This window comes from Acomys russatus, chromosome 6 (genome assembly GCF_903995435.1).
Source record: "Acomys russatus chromosome 6, mAcoRus1.1, whole genome shotgun sequence".
In the NCBI taxonomy this organism is placed as follows: domain Eukaryota; kingdom Metazoa; phylum Chordata; class Mammalia; order Rodentia; family Muridae; genus Acomys; species Acomys russatus.
The window spans coordinates 9,727,869-9,749,477 of NC_067142.1; the positions used below are offsets into that span (position 1 = coordinate 9,727,869).

General features: G+C 39.2%; 1 protein-coding gene across 1 annotated transcript in view; it reads right to left on the reverse strand.

Moving 5' to 3' along the window:
* Positions 1 to 21,609, reverse strand: part of LOC127190912 (contactin-associated protein like 5-1-like) — a 721,994-nt gene that overhangs the window by 422,828 nt on the left and 277,557 nt on the right. The window contains exon 9 of the mRNA XM_051148186.1: positions 3,182 to 3,331. Coding sequence (XP_051004143.1) covers positions 3,182 to 3,331 — 150 coding nt within the window. The remainder of the gene's footprint in view (positions 1 to 3,181; positions 3,332 to 21,609) is intronic.

The following is a 21,609-nucleotide window of genomic DNA, read 5'->3' on the forward strand; positions in this document are numbered from 1 at the left end:
TGACATCCCTCCACGCTTTACATACTCTTAATAAGTGTTTGGGAATGTTGTTCTATCTCAAAGCACACATCTCAATTCACAACTCAATTCTGAATTACACTTTCTAAGGAAAGTATGCTCTGGTAAGGATGGCAGCAGAATAATTGTCCGTTTAATTGGGGGGCATTAACAGGATTAGCTCTTGAGAAAAGTACACTCAGGAGCCAAACAGGATTTTAGATATGCTTGCAAAGCAAATCCAGACATTAAGAGAACTACGGGCTTAATTGCACATAGTTATGGGCTATAATAGTGCACAAGAAAGGTTAACACCACACCTTTTAAAGAGCATTCTTTTAAAAATAAAAATGTGAAGGAAGAAGACCTCCTACCCTACCGTATGATGATAGTCATGGGGGTGGAGGACAGGAAGATACAAGTGAGAGGATAACAATTGGGATGTAATCTGAATAAATTATAAGAAAAAATAAAAAAGGGAAAAAACTAAGACAAAAAATGAACTAATAAATGCATTGCACTCGTTTAGCATCAGCCAAGCCAACAAACTCCTCATTAAGACAGATGAAGACCAAGCAGGTGGATGAGTATGTATGGTCTTAAATTATTTCTATGGTCTTAATATGTTCATAGCATATGGGAATGTCATCTTAAAAACATGGCAATAAGCTATAAATTAAGGGGAATTACTTCAGTCACCTCAAATAGACAGTTACTCCAGGACTGAAGGACAGCAGCTGGTTAACAGCTCACAGGCACACTATAAAATGAAGAGATGGACGCTACAACTTCTAATTGAAGCTGTAGAGAGAATTTATGCAAGTTGAATATTATTGCTGAAGCTCATTTTTCACCTTCCTTAAGTTTACAGCCTGTGTGTAGAAGGTTTGTTAAAACACCGATCAAATCATATATAAATCTTCATGTGCTAAGTTTAGCACCACTGCAACCCCTTTCCTCTACAAGAATTTAGCAATATCCTAACTGGGAGATGAGCAGCGTTTTGCCTATATGATGTGTAAGATGATTATTATAACATGATTACTCAAAGACATTTTGCTTGCAATAAATTCCTGACCATGATTCTCTCTCTATTGCTGACACAGCACATGTGGTATAGAATGCGCAGCTTGGAGTTGAGACCATTGCTCAGAATTCGTTCCCATTCATTTGCTTTCACTGTTAAGATGCCTAGAACACAGATTTGAATCTGTTCCATACACTCCATGTCTCTACAACCTCCCAAAGTTTATTATAATTTTATTAGTCTTTGAGTGACAAAGTATTTGTCTGTGGATATGCAAGTGCCACAGTCAATACACTGAGATTAGAAGACAACTGAAAAAGTTGGAATTTCCTACCTTGTTTGAGAATGGATCATCTCTTTGACACTGAATACATTAGGTGGGTTGACATGAATGGTACAAAGATTAGTCGTATGCTACAGAGTCTGGCTTTTGAGGGCACTAGGTATCTAAATCCAAGTCTTTATGCTTACACAGCAAGCACTTTATGACTGAGGAGTCTCTCCAACATACAGATTATTTTATTTCAACAAACAGCCTACCTTTATTATCTATCATATTGACATATTATCACCTAAAATTATATGATACTATTGAGTATGGTATGGTGATTGTGGTAAGGATTGTGACTCTTCCTCACGCTAAAGTGCAACCTTATCAATCTTGTCCCACACAGCTCCCTTCCAAGGAGGCCATAAATACATATTTTGTACTTGTGCAAATATTTTTTCTGTTTCAATCCTGTCACAATTTTCTTAGGAAGAAATGGGTGATTTGTAGATTTTGGACCTAAGAGACTACAGGGTTTGAGATTATAGCTCAGTGTAGAGTGCATGATTAGTATGTGGCAGGCTCCTGGTAACTGCAACGTATGTTATACTGCTGTTATTATTTTTGTTACTATGTGTGAGCAGGACAGCATGCAGACACGCATATGCCACCGTGCATGTATTGAACTCAGAAAACAGAATTGTAGAGACCATATTCTTCCCCACTACAGATTCCAAAGCTCAAATGCAAGTCCTTAGGTTTGAGCAACAAGTGTCTTTTCCCATGGAGTCATCTTGCTATCTCTTCAGTGAATGCTATTATGCAATGCTTGTCTCCAGTTACCACGTGGGAAGGAACTGTCCGCTTTAGGGTAAGACTGGCTCATTATCATATCTTCAAGATATTTCCAAGGATCTGCCACTCTGCACCATGTAGATGAAAGGCAGTGGGAGAGTTGAATGTTCATAGGGTTGGGTGCACATGCGCTGTGTAGCTACCAGCATCTTTTATATGCTGAGTAAGCCATTCAGCACTAAGGTTCACCAAACCTCATTATTCTCATTTTTTTACCTCCAAGAAATTCTGAAAATGAATTTCTTCTCAGTGTTCTGGAAAGGAAGTTCAAGGATTATATCCTAAGAGCTCCAGTCCAGGGAGCCATAGGGACTAAGTGCCCTTTAGACGTGGCTTCTGCAAGACCAACCACTGGCTAGAGAAGTAGCCACCATCTCTTTTAATAAAAGATGCCATTAAAATATTCAACATGGGTGCATTGATGAAAATCATAAAATGGCACATAAGCTTTGTCCACCCCAGTTTGTTTTTGGTTTTGGTACTGGAAGTGTTGCAAGGGTTCATCAAACATTGGAAGGAGCACGGACTCAGAAGCAGCAGTGGGTCAGCACTTCGCTGTGGAGCCCCGAACTCCTCTCCACCTTGTTCTGTTGCCTTCCATGGTTGTGGATGATCTATAAGTCATTGGAAAGGGGAGAAGAGGCTGACAATGTTAAGTGGCAGTGGAGTGGCCTGGATGCCTGAGCAGATTGCTGATGCCTCCCATTTAAGTTTTTCTTCTTGCAGGTACTTGCTGACTCTCTGCTCCTATTCTTGAAGTATTCAGCTGAGTTTCTCCTTTCCAGTGTGACCAAGGAACTTTGTGAGTTATGTAACCCAGCTTTAGTAGCCCCAGTTCTTTCTGCCCTCAACACGGCCCTAAATGGCTTACATGTGCACAATTTTCTGAGGTTTTGTGTTTCTCACTACTTAGTGCTTGAATGTGCCTGCATGTGTGCATGCACAGATATAGGAAGGGTTGTCTAATTGACAAAGCATGTAGTGCAATAATTTCCCTGCCCCTTATTTGTAGTCTCAATGGCTAGTAAACTTACCTCCAAAGTAGTAACTATTTCCAGAATAAATCTGCAGCCAGGAGGTTTCTGAAGCTGGGGAAGCAGCATCATTATCCAGCGTGAGAGTAACGCGGTTTCTCCTGGCATTGATGCTGACAGAATGCCACAGGCCATCATTCAATGCACTGCCTACAAGAGAAACAGGAAGGGCAGTTCCATGAGGACCATCTCTCTCCTCTGCCTCAGAGCTTAGTCTCATTTCCTAAACCATTTCTGATAGTCTCCCGTCAGAAACAATGAGGACTAACATAATATATGTGACATCAGTGACAAATTAAGGCATGCTGTATACTATTTAGTACAGTGTTGAGTGACTGCAGAGTTTACAAAACTGAAAAAAAAACCAGACAGTTAAAACCCCTCAAAATGATACTAGGATTTGTACCCTCATCTGTAGGTGGCATAGGTCATTTTAGTCCTCTGACTTTTCTAAAGTTTGTATTCTACTGTTGGTAAAAACTTTCACACTTTTTTTTGTTTGATTGTTTGTTTATATCAATGGTTTCAAGAATCAAAAATGGGACTTAGCATACCCTATGTGAGCTCTCTAACACTGAGCTTCACTGATTCTGGGAAATTATTGATTTAATTATACAGGGTTACTTTCTTAGTTTCCTTTTCCTATTTCTGTGATAAAATACCATGACAAAATTAACTCAAAAGATAACGGGTTTATTTCATCTCATGGCTCAAGCATACAGGCCATAGTATCAGGGAAATTAAGGCAGCAGGAGCTTGAGGCAGGTGGCAACATCACAGCCACAATATGGAAACCGAGAAGGATGATGCATCCTGCTGCTTAGCTTGTTTTCTCTAATGTATAAAATGCAGGATCAGTTCTCCATCCCAGAGAATTGTCTCGCTACAGCTACAATGGGTCTTCCCACATCAACTATTTTATTCAAGAGAGCCCCTCACAGATATTCTGTCTCCCCTTAATTTCTGTAATCCTTGTTGGGTGTTCCTGGGGTTTGCTCCTGGGTGAATTTAGATCCCGTCAAGGTGACAATTGACATTAATAATCTCAGCTATGCAAGGACAGTTTCATTTGAGAATATAATATGCTCTGGGCAAATCCTCTTCAATATCCTAGCAGCCTTCCCTTATACTCCACATTGCCTCATTCTCTAGACACTGTTGCTTCTTCTATAGTGTCAGATTACTGAAGTGGACAAAATGCATGCCATTGTGAGGCACAGGAAGTTTCCTACTGCAGTTAGGAAACAGATTAACTGAATATCATCTGTAGAAATGTTTCCAAGTTAGTTGATTTTCTGTGTTTTGTGTATGTAGGGTGTGTGTGCACATGCAGAGGTCAAAGGACAAAGCGAGTGGAGTTTTTCCTTCTACTACTTGGTTCTGAGGAACTGAATTCATGTGGTCAGGTTTGGTGGCATGCACCTTGACTGGCTGAACTCTGGACTCCAACAGTTTTTCCTAAGTTTTCAGAGAACATTGCCAAGTCACCTGCTCTGACTCACCACCTGCAAATATGACCATACCTAGTGTCATTGTTAAAGGGATAAAACATGAGCTGAGGACAAATCCAAGAGCGTTTGGAGAGCCATAAGGCTGCTCATGAAATACAACCTGTCCTGGTCTTTGCCCCAGATCCCTTTCAGCTGCGCTGCAACATCAACCTATCTTACAGAGGAAACTGCATTAGGATGTAGTCATGAAGGTTCAGTTATTTCCTTTCCAAAATTTTTTACTATGGACACTGCTGCTTGTGTATGGTCTATTGAACACTGAGAAAAATCTGTCCTATTGACTGCTCAGGCCACAATAACATGGAACTGATTCATGCTGTGCTCATCATTCAGATGACCTCCATTATGCCTGCTGTGTGCTGAGCTGCCTTCATTCTCATAGCCACAGTTTCCTCATGTGAAAAAGGAAGCACTCTCTGTCCTTAAAGATGGCTCTAGAGATTATAATTCCTACTATAGTGTATGTGCAGACACTTTATCCAGACACTCATGTGAACTAAGGCTGATGAACAGAACTACGAGTCTAAAACAGACTAGGGTCTTTGTAATTTGGAATGATTCACAGTAAAAAAATCAGGTATAATTTCCAAAAAGATTAAAACACCACCCTTTGATTTTAAGCCAAAGAGAAAGACAAAGAAACTAACAGTCCAACCAATGAACACCTAGGCTGATTCTGGTCATATCATGACTGTTTTCCCTCTTAAATTCACAGGATCTACGATTGTCCACATAAGATAGACACAAGATTTGTTCCACCAACACTCTGAATACAGTGTGAGGAGCTTGAGATACCTCAATGCACCATAATTTCTACTCAGTTAATGGTTTTCGGATTACAGGGCATTTCTTTCAGTGTCATAGCCACTAGTAAGGTACTTCAGAATGTGTACATCCCCACCCACTCTCCTTGAACCAACAGCAATGAAATTCATTGGGTTATTAAGAGCAAAGACAATGAAAGCAGAAGGGGAATTTGTTTGGAAGAGGAGGCATCAGTAAGAGTGGATAAGGGCAGGAGAAAGAGAGAATAAGAGATCAATGGGGGGTGAATATGCACAAAGTACATTACATTTGTGTGTGAAAATGTTATAATGAACCAATTACATATAATGAATATATGCTAATAAAAAATTAAAGATAAGCTCAACAACAAAGAGTTGCAATTTATAGCACCAGGTGAGACAGTAGCGACAGGCAGGAAAGAAAGAGGTAATAAAATAGTATGCGTAGGAATGTTTCATAGAGTAGGTAAGAGAAAGTTCATAGTCCATCAAGCAAAAACCTTAGGAGACAGACATCTGGCTAGATAATAAATAAATAGAAAATAGAAAAAGACAATAGAAAGAGAAATACATGGATGATGACAAAAATCAAAGCTGGTAGGAAGAAAAACTCATCACCCAAGGCCTGGTGTGCCAGGACAAGAAGAGGGTCCATCAAGAGCCTTTAAAACAGGGTTTTGGAGAATACTTTACTCAAATCAATTTCCTCAAAAATCTCGATGGAGAAAATTTGAGCATTTGTACCTAAACAAACAAACACTACCAATAACAAACCAATAATAACAACAAAAAAGCCTTAACTTCAATGGGGCTGAGATGGTTCAGAGGGCAGAATCCCTTGCACAAATCCAAACTAGGATTTGTGTCTTGGCCATGGCAACTGTACTTATGAGGTAAAACTTCTGTCGGATGACCAACCTAAAAGTCAAAGCCAATGGCACAGCATTTATCATGCTTGAGAAGGATGGGAGGTAGAGACAGGGTAATCCAGAAAATCTTGCAGGCTAGCTAGCGCTGCTTACACAGCACATTTCAAATCCTTTCTCATGATAAGGTGCAAAGGTGAAGACCAACACCCAAAGCTTGTCCTCCGACTTTACATGCATACCCTGGTGCCCCAATACCTCTAAATAAATAACCCCATAACCTCACATAGGAACACATGTATTTTCATCTCCCTGATACTTTTTATCTGCCCCTCCCACATACACACAAAGGAATGTATTTGAATGATTCTAATGAAAAAACAGAGATACAGATCCATGCCCTAGAGCAGAGGCACAAATGAGGGGTATTCAACTTGGGAACAACAGGCAGTGGTGTATATTCTCAGAAGGTGATATGAGCGTACAGGCAGCCCCTCTCAGTCCTAGCCTTCACTGAGAAGTGCTCTGGTAAGAAGACAGAAGAGGTCTGCTTGGCTCTCAGTAACCAAGGCATGGTGAGCAGCTCTGAGTCTTTGTGTAGAGAATCTGCACAGGGCTGTCTCAGTACCAAGCCTGGAGCCCAGCTGTGCTCCCACCAGGGTAGCTATGCTCCACCTTCCCAGAGGAGCTCAAATAACTGGAACCTGCCATATCACCAGCCAGATCCCTCCACATCTGCTTCCAATAAAGGGGAGAACCAGAGGCTACATTACCTGGTGGCCCTACCTTCTTTCACGGGCAGCTGTCTCAGACAAGCTAGGATTTGTGTCTTGGCCATGGGGACTGTATTAATGAAGTAAAACTTCTGTCCAGTGATTCCTAAGGTTGGACATTTGATATTTTGCAAGAACATTTGAGGTGCAAAGCAACTTTAGGTGTGTTTTGCTCTCCTTTGTATACTAATTTAAATATATTTCCATAACACAAGAAATTGCATTTGAAGTTAAGCTCTCCATAGGCCTGGAAATGGAAGTATGATTCATGATGCAGGGTCTGATTAGTACCCCGGAACCAAGCATTTGTCTAGGCATAGGCCGCAGTAGGATGGCAGTACACAAATGCCATAGAAATTCACTTTAATCATGGGCTTTTCCATCTAGCTTCATTACACAGGCACACCATCATAGGAGATGGCTATGGAATAGTTGTAGGAACCAGAGCCTTCCTTTACTTGTTCTTATGTAAATTCTGGGCCCTGATCTCTTCTAATATCATTTTCCATGTCTCTCTGTGTTTGGCTGTTGTTGTCATCATTGGTGGTGGTGGTGTGTGATAGTTTGTGGGTGTGTAAGTATCTTTATGTATATGTGTATGTAAATGCTAGGGGTTAAGGTGAGGGTTCTTCCTCAAATACCCTCAATTTTTTTCTTTTCTTTCTTTCTTTTTTTCTTTTTCATTTTCCTTTCTTTTCTTTTCTTTTTTTTTTTTTAGACAAACCTGAAGACCTAACTTCAATCCCTGGAATACATAAACTGAAGAGAATTGGCTCTAGTAAAGTATTCTCTGACTTCCATATATATGCTCACAGTACGTGTTTATATGTGCATAAACACAGAGAGACAAAAAATAAATAAATGTCTTTAAAAACCATGTTTTAAAAGATAAATCTAGGGTTGTAGTTCAATGTCTACAGAATCTGTCCAGCATTCAAAGGCCCTATGTTCAATCTCAACAACATGCAAACCAGCAGAAAAACAAGGCAGAAGTAAAATTAATTATTCATAAATTAGAAAGAACTCTCTCCAACAGATTGCTCCCCTTTCCAAACTTCCTGAGATAAACAGCTCTAGTGAAGAGGTATTTTTCAAGGAAAAGAGAAAAGCTGTGGTAAGAGCATCTTACTGGGGCTACTGCTGTGGCATTCAGCAGATGTTGAAGAAACTGAAGTTTAGAAGATCCTCAGTTGTGGCATGGCACCTGGATGGTGGCAAAGTTCTCCAATTTTAAAGTGATATCAACCCAAACAGCAACTTATTACAAGAACCAACGTTCACACACCTTTTTCTAAAAGCACAATGTGTTGATTCTCAGTGTCTGATCCAGAGGACACTGGACAGTCTCAAAGCTAACCAACCAGCTTTGGCCTATCTTCCATCTACCCTTATTTTTTCTCACAGGAATGAAGTCACAGAATCAGAAAATTCTCTTCTCCAAGAAATGACATAAAATGGAAACAACTCTCTAATAATAGCAAATCCCAATACCTAGCTGTGAAATTCTCCTCTTCCTTTAGCAGCCCTTATTCCAAACAGAACATTTCCATACTGAGAATGAGAAGGGAGAATACACAGAGGGACTATGAGTAGACAGGTATAACTAGGTCTCCTCTATCTATCTATTACACATTGCAATTTTCAACACTGTCTGTCCCCAAGATTTAATAAGGGATTTGCCTTCCTAGAGAATCTAGGAAGGGATTTCCTGGAAGGACTCTCTGAGGAGTGAAGATCCTTCCATGGTGGATGGTAATTTTCCATGGTAGCCAAGATAGAGGGAGATCCCAGAGAATCATGTTATTGCTTTGCCTGCCTATCTTCACAGCAGGCTTGTGAGTGTGTCTACACCACCGCTGCCCCCATTGCTGCTGTGGCTACCATTTTTTGCTGGCAACTGAACCTAGTTCACATAGCCTTCCAACAAAGACTAAAGAGCAGCAGCTCTCCAAAATCCTGGAGGCTTTCATCACCACACTGGAACACCTGATACATGAGCCTCCTGGACTGAGCTGACACTGGCTTTTCAACCTTTTGTACTGTAGGAAAACTACTGTTATACTAGGCATCAGAAACTTTGTAAGCCAATCTAAAAATATCTTTTACAGCATACAGTATGTTGGTTATACTTCTCCAGAGAACATTGGCTAATACATGCATATCACACATTTTTAGATGATTGCCCATCCCTTATCAAACCTAAGCTTATGAACGAACAGCTGTCAGTGGCCCTGTGCATGTTTTTTTTTTTTTTCCAGAAAACTCTCCATTTGTTTAAAACTTGATCAAGTATATTTAAAAAAATTAGTGTCCATCCATTTTTCTTTCTTGAGTGCTAGTCATGACCCTCATGATTGATAGCTGTTGGGAATTGGCCACTCCCTTCTGCCTCTAGGGAGTGTGAGAGGATCTAGAGTAGTGGTTCTCAACCTGTGGGGTTGAATGACTCTTTCACAGAGGCCACATGTCACACATTTGCATTGTAATTCATAACAGTAGCAAAATTAGTTACCAATACCACTATGCCTGGCCAGCCTTAGTTTTCATTTTCTAACTGTTTTAATGAAATATAATCCATACGACAGATATTACAACTCAACAGCTTTTAGTATGTTCAGATTTCTGAAACAATTAAAATAATCAATATAAAAATATTTTCCATTTTGTAAACTTGTAACGTTAGTCCTACTCATTTATCTGTCTCTTTCCACTAGGAATTTGCCTTTTCACAAGTATAACACACAGTATTTTTCACTTTGTTACTGATTTACTTAGCTTAAAGAATGTAAGTTTAACCCATTTGTAAAGCAAAACTATATATTTGTGGCTTAATTATATTCCATTGTGTAGCTATTTCATATTGTGTTTATTCATTCACTGAACTAAATAATTGTGTTGCTTTCTGGTTGAATTAGGGCAAATAATTATGCTGTGCATATTTTAGAATTTATATTTGTATGAGTGTTTGTTCTCTAGACTCTATGTGTACATTGCATGTGACATTTCTGGGTTACAAGGCAATTCCACATGACTGCCTTTGGGGAACCACAGAACAATTTCTCAAATAGATTTATTAGTTTACACTTCCACTGGACTACTTAAACTTATTTGTGTGCGTGTTCGTGTGTTTGTGTGTGTGAAAATATCTCTGCAAATAAACAGAAGACTTGATTTTTTAATATATTTTATATATATGAATATTATGCCTGCTGTGCACTGCATACATGTCCTTGGAGCATAGAAGAGGGCATCAGATCCTGTGTTACGGGAGTTACAGATGGCTGTGAGCTACCATATAGATTCTGGGATTTGAAAACAATCATCTGCAAGAGTAATCAGTAGCTAGTAGTTAGTAGCTGTTAACTGCTGAGCCTCCATATCTCTAGCCCCTCAGCCTTGAATTTTGGAATAACGTCTCTCCATGGTCATAGGCTTACTAAGTTGGCTAGGCTGGCTGGCCATAGAACCACAGAGATCCACCTCTCTTTGTTTCTCTAGCCCTAGATTAATGGTACACATTGCTACACCCACTTTTTAAAGATGGGGCTTATGCTTTAATGCATATACCATCTCTCTAGTCCCCACGACTCTATGAAGAAGAAACAGTAGTCATTTTTGTTTAGGATATTAATGTCCCAAGGTTCTCAGTTACACACAGAGGCAGGAGGAGCACAGCTCAGGCTGAAACATGGATCCTGAGCCTTCTATTGTCAACCCTGGATAAACATGTTGCAGACTTTTTCCTACTCATTCTCCTTTAGATCAGACCCTTGCCCTTATGATTTGCAGGAACTTATACATATTTCTTAATCTTTCTAAACCTGTTTCCTCCTATGTAAAACATATATAATAGACTGGGATGTTACTTATAAGTGTGGACTTCCTATTCTCCAGAAAACTCAATTCAGCCATTTTTCCCAGAGTGGAACATCATCTACGATTACTTATCAGTTTAGAAGTACTTCAAATTTTTAAAAAAATTTTTTTTATTAATTTATTCTTGTTACATCTCAATGTTTATCCCATCCCTTGTATCCTCCCATTCTCTCCCCCCCCCCATTTTCCCATTAATCCTCTCCCCTATGACTGTTCCTGAGGAGGATTACCTCCCCCTCTATATGCTCATAGGGTATCAAGTCTCTTCTTGGCAACCTGCTGTCCTTCCTCTGAGTGCCACCAGGTCTCCCCCTCCAGGGGACCACAATTTTTGTAAGAACCACAAAGGGAATACAAAAATAGATAGATAGTTGATAGATAGATACATAGACAGACAGATAGATAGATAAGACTATTTCAAAATGCCAGTCACATAGTAGAAGAACATATTGTGATTACTGGGACCATTATAATCTATTTCCTGAGCCATTCTTTCTTCGGACAGCAGTTGTTTACCCATTATCAAATGCTATTAACTCTTCCTTGTATAATAGACTGGATTATCACATTTATTAGTATTTTCTTCTACAGAAACCAGTCTCAAACTCATGATTTTCCTACTTCTGCTTCTCAGTTTTGGGATTAAAGACAAATGCCATCACACCCAGCCATGGACAAAGCATGTGCACATGCTCCTAAGGTATACAGGGAAGCTGGAAAATGAACTGAGACTCTAGGAAAGAGAAATATAGGAGACAGGGAAATAGAAGGACACAAAGGGTCCTAGAAATCTAAAAGAAGAACATCTTCATTGGTGGATTGGGGCCCAGTCAGGTTTGCTCAAACTATTGCACTAAACAAGGACAATACAAATAGTAAACATCAAAGCCCTACTCTGATCTACCCAATGGACAGGAAATTCTCCACAGTTATGTGGAGAGTAAGGACTAACTCTGACATGAACTCTGGTTCCCCATATTTGACCACCTCCCCTTGGTAGGTAGGCCTGATGGCACTCAAAGAAAGAATAAGTAGGCTACCAAGATGAGACTTTATAGCCTATGACCGTATAGTGGGGCAGGAGGTCTCCCTTGGTCATAGACCTAGAGGAAAGGAATAGGGTGAAAGCAGGAGGGAGGATACAAGTGATGGAATAACAATTGAGCTGTGATCTGAATAAATTGATAAAATTAAAATTAAGAAAAAAGAAAGCTCCTGCTTGTTTTATGTTCCATTTGGAAGCAAGCTCCAATATGTCTCCATTTTCCAATAGCCATCTGTACATGAGATTCCTATGAAGTTACATTAATACATTCAGCTATCCATGTAAACCGCTGTCCACAGAGCAGGACACATCTTATTTTCTGCAACCTCTATATCTACCTTCCTGTCTCCTCTCTTGTCCACATCCATCCTCTACTTTCCAAGATGCTTTACTCTGCAGGAATCCTCCTATAAACTGTAGGAACAAGGTGCAATTGCCTCTTGACTTTATACTACAGTCACGTATATAACACAGAATAGATCACAGCCATTAAATGGCTTATTAACTTTAATAAATGAAAAATATACAGGCAATCACAGCGGTTGGGAGTAGAATAGTAAAACAACCCTGTCGACCTGCACAAGACTGAGTCAATCAAGATGTTTAATGGAGCAAGAAGGGGCTTCTAGGGGTTAACAGAGGCAATGGAGGGGGAAAACAATGATTTTAGTTGTGTAGTCACTGGTATATTGTGCATGCTCCTGTAAGTAACCCCTTATACATGGCTCTGTAATCAATCATCATTATAGTTATTGGTATACTTTAAAAAGGGCATGGTAGTAGGACCATTTGGGAAAAGCACCAGCAAGAGTGTGAGAGACAAAAGAGGGCAATAAGGTAGAAATGATAAATATACCTACATGTACCTGTGAACATGTTATAATGAAACCTACAATTACAGGCCAATAAACAATTAAAGAAGCAATTATAGAAAAGAGCCAAACAAAGTGTTTCCTCTCGAATACACTGGTCCTCAATAATTTCCTATAAATATCTGTAAAATTCCACTGTCTGATCCATTCATTGGGTCACGTGATTTATAGCTTTGTGCTCTTACTTAACAATTTGTGTAAGCCTTCTGTTTCCAGTGTAATGAAGAATGGCTGGGGGTCAGAGTGTGAGTCATGTTTCTGTGTCTCCCTTGGCATCATCAGGGCAATGTCTTGCTCTCTCTAAATGCCTGTTGATTAATAAAGCATCTGAGCAGAAGAAATTCCCCTGCCAAATATCAGCAGCAAGCACTTGCACTGCCTTGCCATAAATGACAGGCTCAAGCTGTCCTAGTTGTACAAATCTGGCTCATGATTCAAGGCACCAAGGATCTAGAAGCCTTTGGTTAGTGTATGAGGGAATGACTGTACAGTGTTGTCATCATTAGTGTCTGTCAAAAACCTGAGGTTGAATGTGATGATGCTGCTTTATTAGTACAGACAGAAATGTCCAGTTGCAACTGCTGAATGCTAAAATTATGTTCAAGCTCAAGACTATTTCCAGCCATCAAGATGCACTTCAATATTGACAAGGCCTGCTTCCTCAGTGCCCATTCTATTCTGATGTTTGCTATGCAGCTATCCCACATGTCTTAGTTAGGGCTTTATTGCTATAGACACCACGACCAAGGCAACTCTTATATGGGCAAACATTTAATTGAGGCTGGCTTACAGTTTCAGATGTTCAGTTCATTATTATCATGGTGGGAATCATGGCAACATGCAGGCAATCATGGTACTGAAGGAGCTGAGAGTTCTGATCCACAGGCAGCAAGGTGAAGACTGAATGTGTTTTTATTCTGAGGATACCTTGAGCATTTAAGATCTCACCTCCACAGTGAGACATTTCCTCTACCAAGGCCATACCTCCTCCATTAAGGCCACACTTCCTAATAGTGGCTATCCCTATGGCCAAGCATTCAAACACATGAATCTATAGGAGGCAAACCTGTTCAAAACACTACACAAAACTCTCATGGAATCTTATATGGCTGTTTTTCATCATACATCTCTTTCCTGATGGTAACTTACTTTTCCTCATTCATTCCTTGGTTAAATTTGATTCGTTCTGAACTTTAAAGAGGAAGCCTTCCTTTAATCTCACATCATATGTCTTTCCCATGCCTGCCCTGGAACCTTCACTTCTATGTTTCACCTTCAAATTATATTCAGGATCTGCTGGGGCATACAACTTTTCTTCAGCCTCCATCATTATACCTGTACAGAATACAGACTCCTAAAGCTTAAATTAAAAGGAAACAAAATAAAAAATACAAAGAAATTACCAAAATGGAAACTCAGAAATTGAAGGAAAGTATAGCTAATAAATGTGTAATACATGTATAATCAATGTGTAATAAATGTGTAGCTAATAAATTATTCTCTATTAATAATAATACTTAATCATCACCATCATCATCTTCATCATCATCTCACTTCTCAGATCCATGCTGGAGTAAGCATGGAGAAACCAAAATGAATCAAGAAAGTCAATTTCATCATTTATATTTATCAAGCATGAAAAAGGTACAAATATAATAGAAACTACTAGGCTGTTATATATTTTCAATTTGGCCTTAATACATGGTTAGGGGCATGGTAACTGTCTACTGTCTACTTAACACAGTGCAGCATCATCTGAGAGGGGAGTCTCAGTAAGGGGTTGCTGTGATCAGGTTGCCTTATATGTCTGTGGGGAATAGCATGTTTGTTGATTGACACAGGTGTATCTGGTTTATTGTGTGTGTGTGTGTTCCATTCCCTCAACTGGTGGTATTTAGCATTGATCCTCATAATTTGCCAATAAACAGCATTCTTCCATGGTTTCTTATTTAGGTACTTGCTGGAGATCTTGCCTCGATTTTCCTCAAAGATGGACTATGGCTTATGAGTGGAAATAAACTCCTTCCTCCCCATATATTGCCTTTGATCTGATTGTTTAATCAGAACAATAGACTTGAAACTAGACATATTGAAAGTCCAGTCCTGCATAGCCCAATTGCTCATAACCTGGAATGTCGCTACACAGTTTCGTCAATTGAATCTCAAATTCTATGTGTAATCAGACAGCTTGATAAGAGAGTCAAAGCTCTTGTCTCTGTGTTTATGTGCCATCACTAATAGGATTTTCTCCTCAATATGATTTTAGCTAAAACACTGAGCCATGTGTTACAATTTATTGGAAGCTGAGGATGAATTCCTGGACTCAATTTGTTTATTTTATGTGTAGATGGAGGCTAGTAACAGTAGGCTTATAAAGGGGCAGTATTAGGGAGCCACTGTTAATTTCAACGATGTAGACTATAGGCATCTGTCCACTAGTATTAATAAGGGTGAACTCTTCCATCCTTGTAACATGGCTATCTCCTCACCCCTTAGCTCTAGTGGCTAGCATTTAATTAATATTTATAATGAGTGCATATATTTCTTATGTTTGAGATATTTTACAACATCTAATTGTTGTAATACAATTTTCTAAAATCGCTGCTAGCTTCTTTTCCCTTTTAGAATTCGTATCTTTCACAATCATTGGTGAGATCAATCCATGCATTCATTGTGTGGTGACTATGGAATAAAATCTTGAATGAACTAAGCCAAAGAAATTTCCATTCAGTAAATTGTGTATCTCAGGCATTTTCTCTTCATGGCATAAAGCTAACTAACAGAAGATTATAATAAAAATGCTCACATTTAAATACTTGTCTTTTAATTTTCTATAGATGACCAAAAGCTATATATTTGGCCTCTCTGATATATACAAACACCTCTCTTAAAAACTATTTTATCATATATACCAAGTTCTGTTTTGTCACTCTATTTATTACAGTAAATATTTAGATTTGAGAAGCATGGAATCTTATCTCTTAGAAGTTGTATTGCCTCTTGATACCTCTTTCAGTGGGGACCAGAACTTCAACATAACCCTTCAAAATATAGTCAAGATCCAAAATACTATATCTACTTTGAGTCACACTAGAATATTGAGTGTGCTTGAATGTGTGAGCATGCTTGTATTGTCACAGGACTTCTAGGACATAGAAAATATAAAAAGACTTAGCAAAGCTGACTTCATCTCATGGAGACAGAAAAAAAAAAAAAAAAAAAAAAAAACCCAAAGCTATTATCAGGATCTTTGAAAATGGCACAAAGTTTCTTAAAGATGGGGGCTTTCATATGTATTATAAAGGATTTGGCACTGGGTATTCCTCCCTAAGTCAGAAGGGTCCAACATCCAAAGACAATTCTTGCTTTGCTGACCTTCTTCAAAATACCAAGGAATGGAGTTGACCTAATTTTCTCTTTGAGATCTTGCAGACAAATTAGCTAAAGTGTCTGTAAAATTTAGACACTCTCTCCCTTTGGTGAGAGAGGACAGAGGTGTCTCCAGAACTGGACTTCCCTAGCCTGGCAGCCAAGTAGGGCTCTTTTCAACAGCAGTTCAACAAATGAACATACAAAACCATAATCACTGAGTCATACATACATAAGAATTAAAATGGTAGTACATGAGGCTAGCATGGTATTCATCTCTGTAACCCCAGCACTCAGAGAAATGAGGCAAGAAAACTCAGAACTCAAGGCTAGCTGTGCTATAAAGCAAGATCGCCTTTTGAAACACAAAAAGAAGAGAAGAGCAAAAAGAAAGAAGAGAGGAAGAGAAGTAAAGAGGAAAGACAAAAGGGAAGGAGGTAAAGAGGAAAAAATAGAGGGAGGGAGATATGAAAGAAGGGAGAAAAGGAGAAGTAAGGAAAGGGAAGAAAGAAAGAAAGGAGTAAAGAACAAGGAAGAATGAAAGAATAGGGAGGGGAGGAGGGAGAAAAGGGAAAAGCAAGAAAAGATAGAGAGGAGAAAGAAAAAGTGGAGGAGTGGAAGGTGGAAGAGGGAAGAAGAGAGTAAGGGAGAGAGAGAGTAAGAGGAAAAATAACTATAAAGCAATGATATGTGTTCCTGGAAGAACATGTGCTGAGATCTCAGGACCATGTGGCCTTGTGTCTCCAAAATGCAAGGCAGTCTGTGGGAGGGGATTTGGGGAGGTAGAAGACAATAAGTCAGGAATACTAAGTGTCTTTTACTTATATGCGCTTTGCCTAAGTGGACTTTCCAGTTCCTGAATGGATTCAGCCAGGCTCACTCTGCACTATGATGCTTTGAGTGTATTCTCTCAAACTCATATTGTTGAGAGCCTATGTTGTTTCTGAGTTCCAAAATGTGCCCAGGAGTACAGGGGGCTGCAATAAAAATGACCAGGTAATAAGTGGCAAAGTCTATGGAAGAGGGTTTGTTCTTGCAGAAGTAAATCTCAAATCACCTTAGTCCTTGCCATGAATGATAATCCCCCTGCAGAATCATTAGGAATATACTAACTATAAAATGGCCTGTTGACAGATCAGTGGGCAAATTGCCTGCTGTGAACACATAAGGGCTTGCATTCAGAGGCCAAAAAACACATGTAAAATCTGAGCTTGGCAGCCCAGGCCTATAACACCAGCAGTGCGGATGAAGACAGGTGGGTGCTGGGGTTCACTGGTCAGCCAGTCTAGGCAACCCAGTAAGCCCCATGTTAGATTAGATACCCTGCTTCAAAAATCCAAGGTGAAGGGTGATAGAAGAGACACTCAATATCTGTCTATCCATGATATCCACAAGCATACACGACATACATGATGCTAGCATAACACACGTCATATGCAAAACTCTCACTAAATCTTTATTGAGATATTAATGTATATATATTATGACACTGAATAGCAAACTCATTTAATGTAGACCACATATCTCTTTATTAAAAAGTAGACTCTCTTGCCATCTTGTATAAAGTCCATCTAACTCTGGAGTGTACCCACTGAGTAAAATATTTGGGAATAAGAGATACAACTTTAGATCCAAAATAGCATGTTTCTTATTATTACATTGAAGTTTCTCCCTAGAGCTTTAACACTGAGAGTCGTCTTCTTTACATGTGTTATTTATGGAAGTAACAGCAAAAAACAAGTTCAAGTCTAAATGTATCATTGTCCTGGTTGACGTCACTGTACACTTTTGTCAAGGGTAAGCGCATAGTATAAATTGTCAACATGCCAGGATTTAAAATTACTCCGGGAACAAACTTCCAGGCTCACTTGGAAGGGATAGGTTGGTTAGGTTAGATTTTGTGTATGCCTGTGGGGATTGCATTGGTTAGGTTGAAGAGTCCTCCCACTGTGGGTGATGTCATCATTCCTTAGCTTGTGGTATTGAACAGTATAAAAAGAATTGGAGCACTCAACTCTTTGCTTCCTAGCAGAGGATGCAATGGGAGCATCTCCATCAAGCCTCTGATCCCACACCTTTTCCACCATGAAGGACTGTACCCTGAAACGGTGTAGTAAAATAAACACTGCTCCCTATGTTCCATTTATTAGGGTATTTTATCACACTATCAGGAAGGAAACTCTGACTCACAGAGAGCATGGTCTGGAATCATTAACTTTCCTTTAGCCCTTTCTCTAAGGACTTGGCGAAAATAGGCCAAACCTCTTACATATTTTCAAAGAAATCATCAAAAATGACATATTGCAAGCTAAATGAAATACCTTAGGATTAATGCCACCTTGGTTCCTTTAGCTTACCATCTAATTCATATATTTTTTATTCTAGGTATGCAGCTCCTAAAATGATCCTATCATGAAGTTTGATGAGATTTTTTTTCACTATGGATCATTCTGATGTGGTCTAGCCTAAGCATCAGGTCCTATACAATGCTCAATAGATCCAGCCTCAACTCCTTGACCAAAAGATGAGATTCTTTATCTCTCTTGATACTCACACATATGAGCCTTACAAGACAAGAAACAAACAAACAAACAACAAAATACAAAGCAAACACACTATTATTTTCTTTCTTCTTTATCAAATCCCATCACCCAGAACATTGGAGTGTAGATGTTTTCTATGTGGAGAGTGTATCTACTTTATAATGCTTTCTCTCACTTCAGTCCAAAAGATTCCAAATAACTTGGATCTGCATTGTCCTTGTAGGAAAAGTTAAATGTAGAAAGGTAGATGATACCCCTGTGCTGTCCTTTCCACAAGAATCAACTTCCCCCTCAGAGAGAGAAATGTGAAATGCTGACAGCACTCTGAATTCTGAATAATCTGAGCAATCAAGAAACAGTGTCACACTCTGCTTTATAGTACACAACACTTCTCAAGGGAGACCAGCTGTCCCTTAAAGCTTTCCAAAAAGATAATTCATTAGATATGAAGTCTGAGCAAGCATGATGGCCTGATATGAAATCTCCAGTACATCAAAACCCAGATGTGTCCACATGGGGTCTGTAACCCGAACAAAGTGAAAACTTGAGAGGGCAGGATCCTGGGTTGCCACCAGCATTGTTCCAGGTTTAATGAGAGATCCTATCATGAAGGAATAAAGCATCGAATGATAAAGTCAGTTCTCTACATTCCTCTCTGACCTCTGTGAATATATAAAGGCACCCATAACCCTAGAACAGATAGGAATGAAATATACCACCCCATGTACACACACACACACACACACACACACACACACACACACAAAGGTCACTGAGATAATTGCTATTTTTTGTGTTTTATTTTCCTCCATGAAGACAATAATATCTCAATTATTTTCAAAATAATTTTGTTTTGAAATTTAAAGCAGAAAAAAAATCTATAGTGCTTGTTTTGGCTTTTTAAAAAAATCCTCTCAGTCTTTTCAGGTAGAAAAATATGAGAACCAAGAAATTTTTAGTTCATTTGAAAGACATTAAGAGATTGAAATTTTCCAAAATTTAGGAAATTCTTCTTGGGGAAATAATTTATAGGCTAGCCTTCTGAGACAAGCATCATCAGCTCAGCTATTCATTTAAATTTTCTCCATTTGGTGCAGGAATTGAGAGACATGCCCACAGTGATACAATACTTTTTCTCCCTTAGAGCTGGGTAACTGGCAGCATTTTCCAGCCATTATCTTAGCCAAAAGTATGTGTTAATGGACTGTCATGTTTTTTTAATATTAGAAGCAGTTCCTGGGTTCTTTAGAGAAGAGTTGCACCAGGGCCTGTAATATAGGAAACTGGATTTGTGACCCAAGGCCTACAAATCTCTGCACTCAAATATCTTACCAATTAGTGAGAGACAGCTCAGTGCCAGCTCACATCTATATTATCCAAATAAGCAGGATGGTGGTTTAAATTTTATAACTATGAACATGAAAAATAATATTATTTAAAGTGATTAACTCACCTCTATTAACAGAAATCTAACAAATTTTAGAAAACTCCTCTGACTGCACAGATCTGCTCACAGCTTTTACAACCCTACTGAATGGGTCTGTCTTAGGCAGGGATTTTATTGCTGTGATAAAACATCATGGCCATAAAGCAAGTTGAGAACCCTGATAATACAGAGGTCCTTGTAAGTATGGATCCTGACTCAGTATGCAGGGAACGGGCATATATCAGTCAGCTTCTCAATCCTATGCAAGTGTTTCAGATATATTTTTCTCACTAATGGCTGCCATAGTTTTATAAGGAAATTTTATGGCTCTTTCTGTGTGTGTGTGTGAAGGAAGGATGCCCATGTATATGTGAACACACACATAGAACACAGAAGACAGCTCTAAGTTTCACCTAAGGCACATAGTCTACCTCCTCTGAGACAATATCTCTGCCTTGACTAGAGCTGATTAAGCTAGGTTAGCTTGCTCACCAGATCCAGAGATACAGATTCCCCAAGCACCCCAGGCTGAGCTCATAAGTCTACGTCACCGTGGCCAGCTTTTTATGGGATCTTGGGATCACACACAGGCCCTTGTGCTTCAGATGCAAACACTTTCCTTTCTAATCTGTCTCTGCAGCTTGGAAAGTGGTCTTTTTCTCTGCCTTTCCTGTAATAGGTATCTGGCTGATCTCCAGTGCTTTACACATCTTAATTTAGACACACTTGTCAAATTAATACACTTAAGAATGAGCTGGCTTCATTTCTTAGAATCTAATAAATAGAAGTGGCCATATCCAGGATCAGGTCTCAAAAAGGTCATGGCTCCATTTTGGGTGTTGTCACAGTTATTACTGACTGAAAGTTTGACAAGATAGAGAATCACCTCAGGGCATTTGTATGATAGAGTTTCTACACTGAGTGAGTTGCAATGTGAAGGCCCACCCTCACTGTGAATGGCATCATTCCACTGATGAGTAAGAAGGGAAAACTGAGCTAAGCATTCATTTCTCTGCGTCTCTGTACTGCAGATGCCATGCAGCAAAGCATCTACCTCAAGCTTCTGCTACAAGGACTGTGCCCTCAAACTGAGAGCTGAAATAAAATTCTTTCCTGAAGTTGCATTGAAATACCCTGACTCAAGAGAATAAGGTAGAGAGCCATAGAGTGGGACATTGCATGTCTCACCATAAACACACTTGAGGCTTTCCCATGGCTTAAGCAGGTTATGACAAGTATATTATATTCTTTAATATTTAATAATTTTTATTTAGTCCAGTGAGAGAAGATTGTCATGTAAACAGAGAATGATGCATTGCAGTAAAATCTGTTCTGAATTATAGTTAATAGCCAGCAACGTAG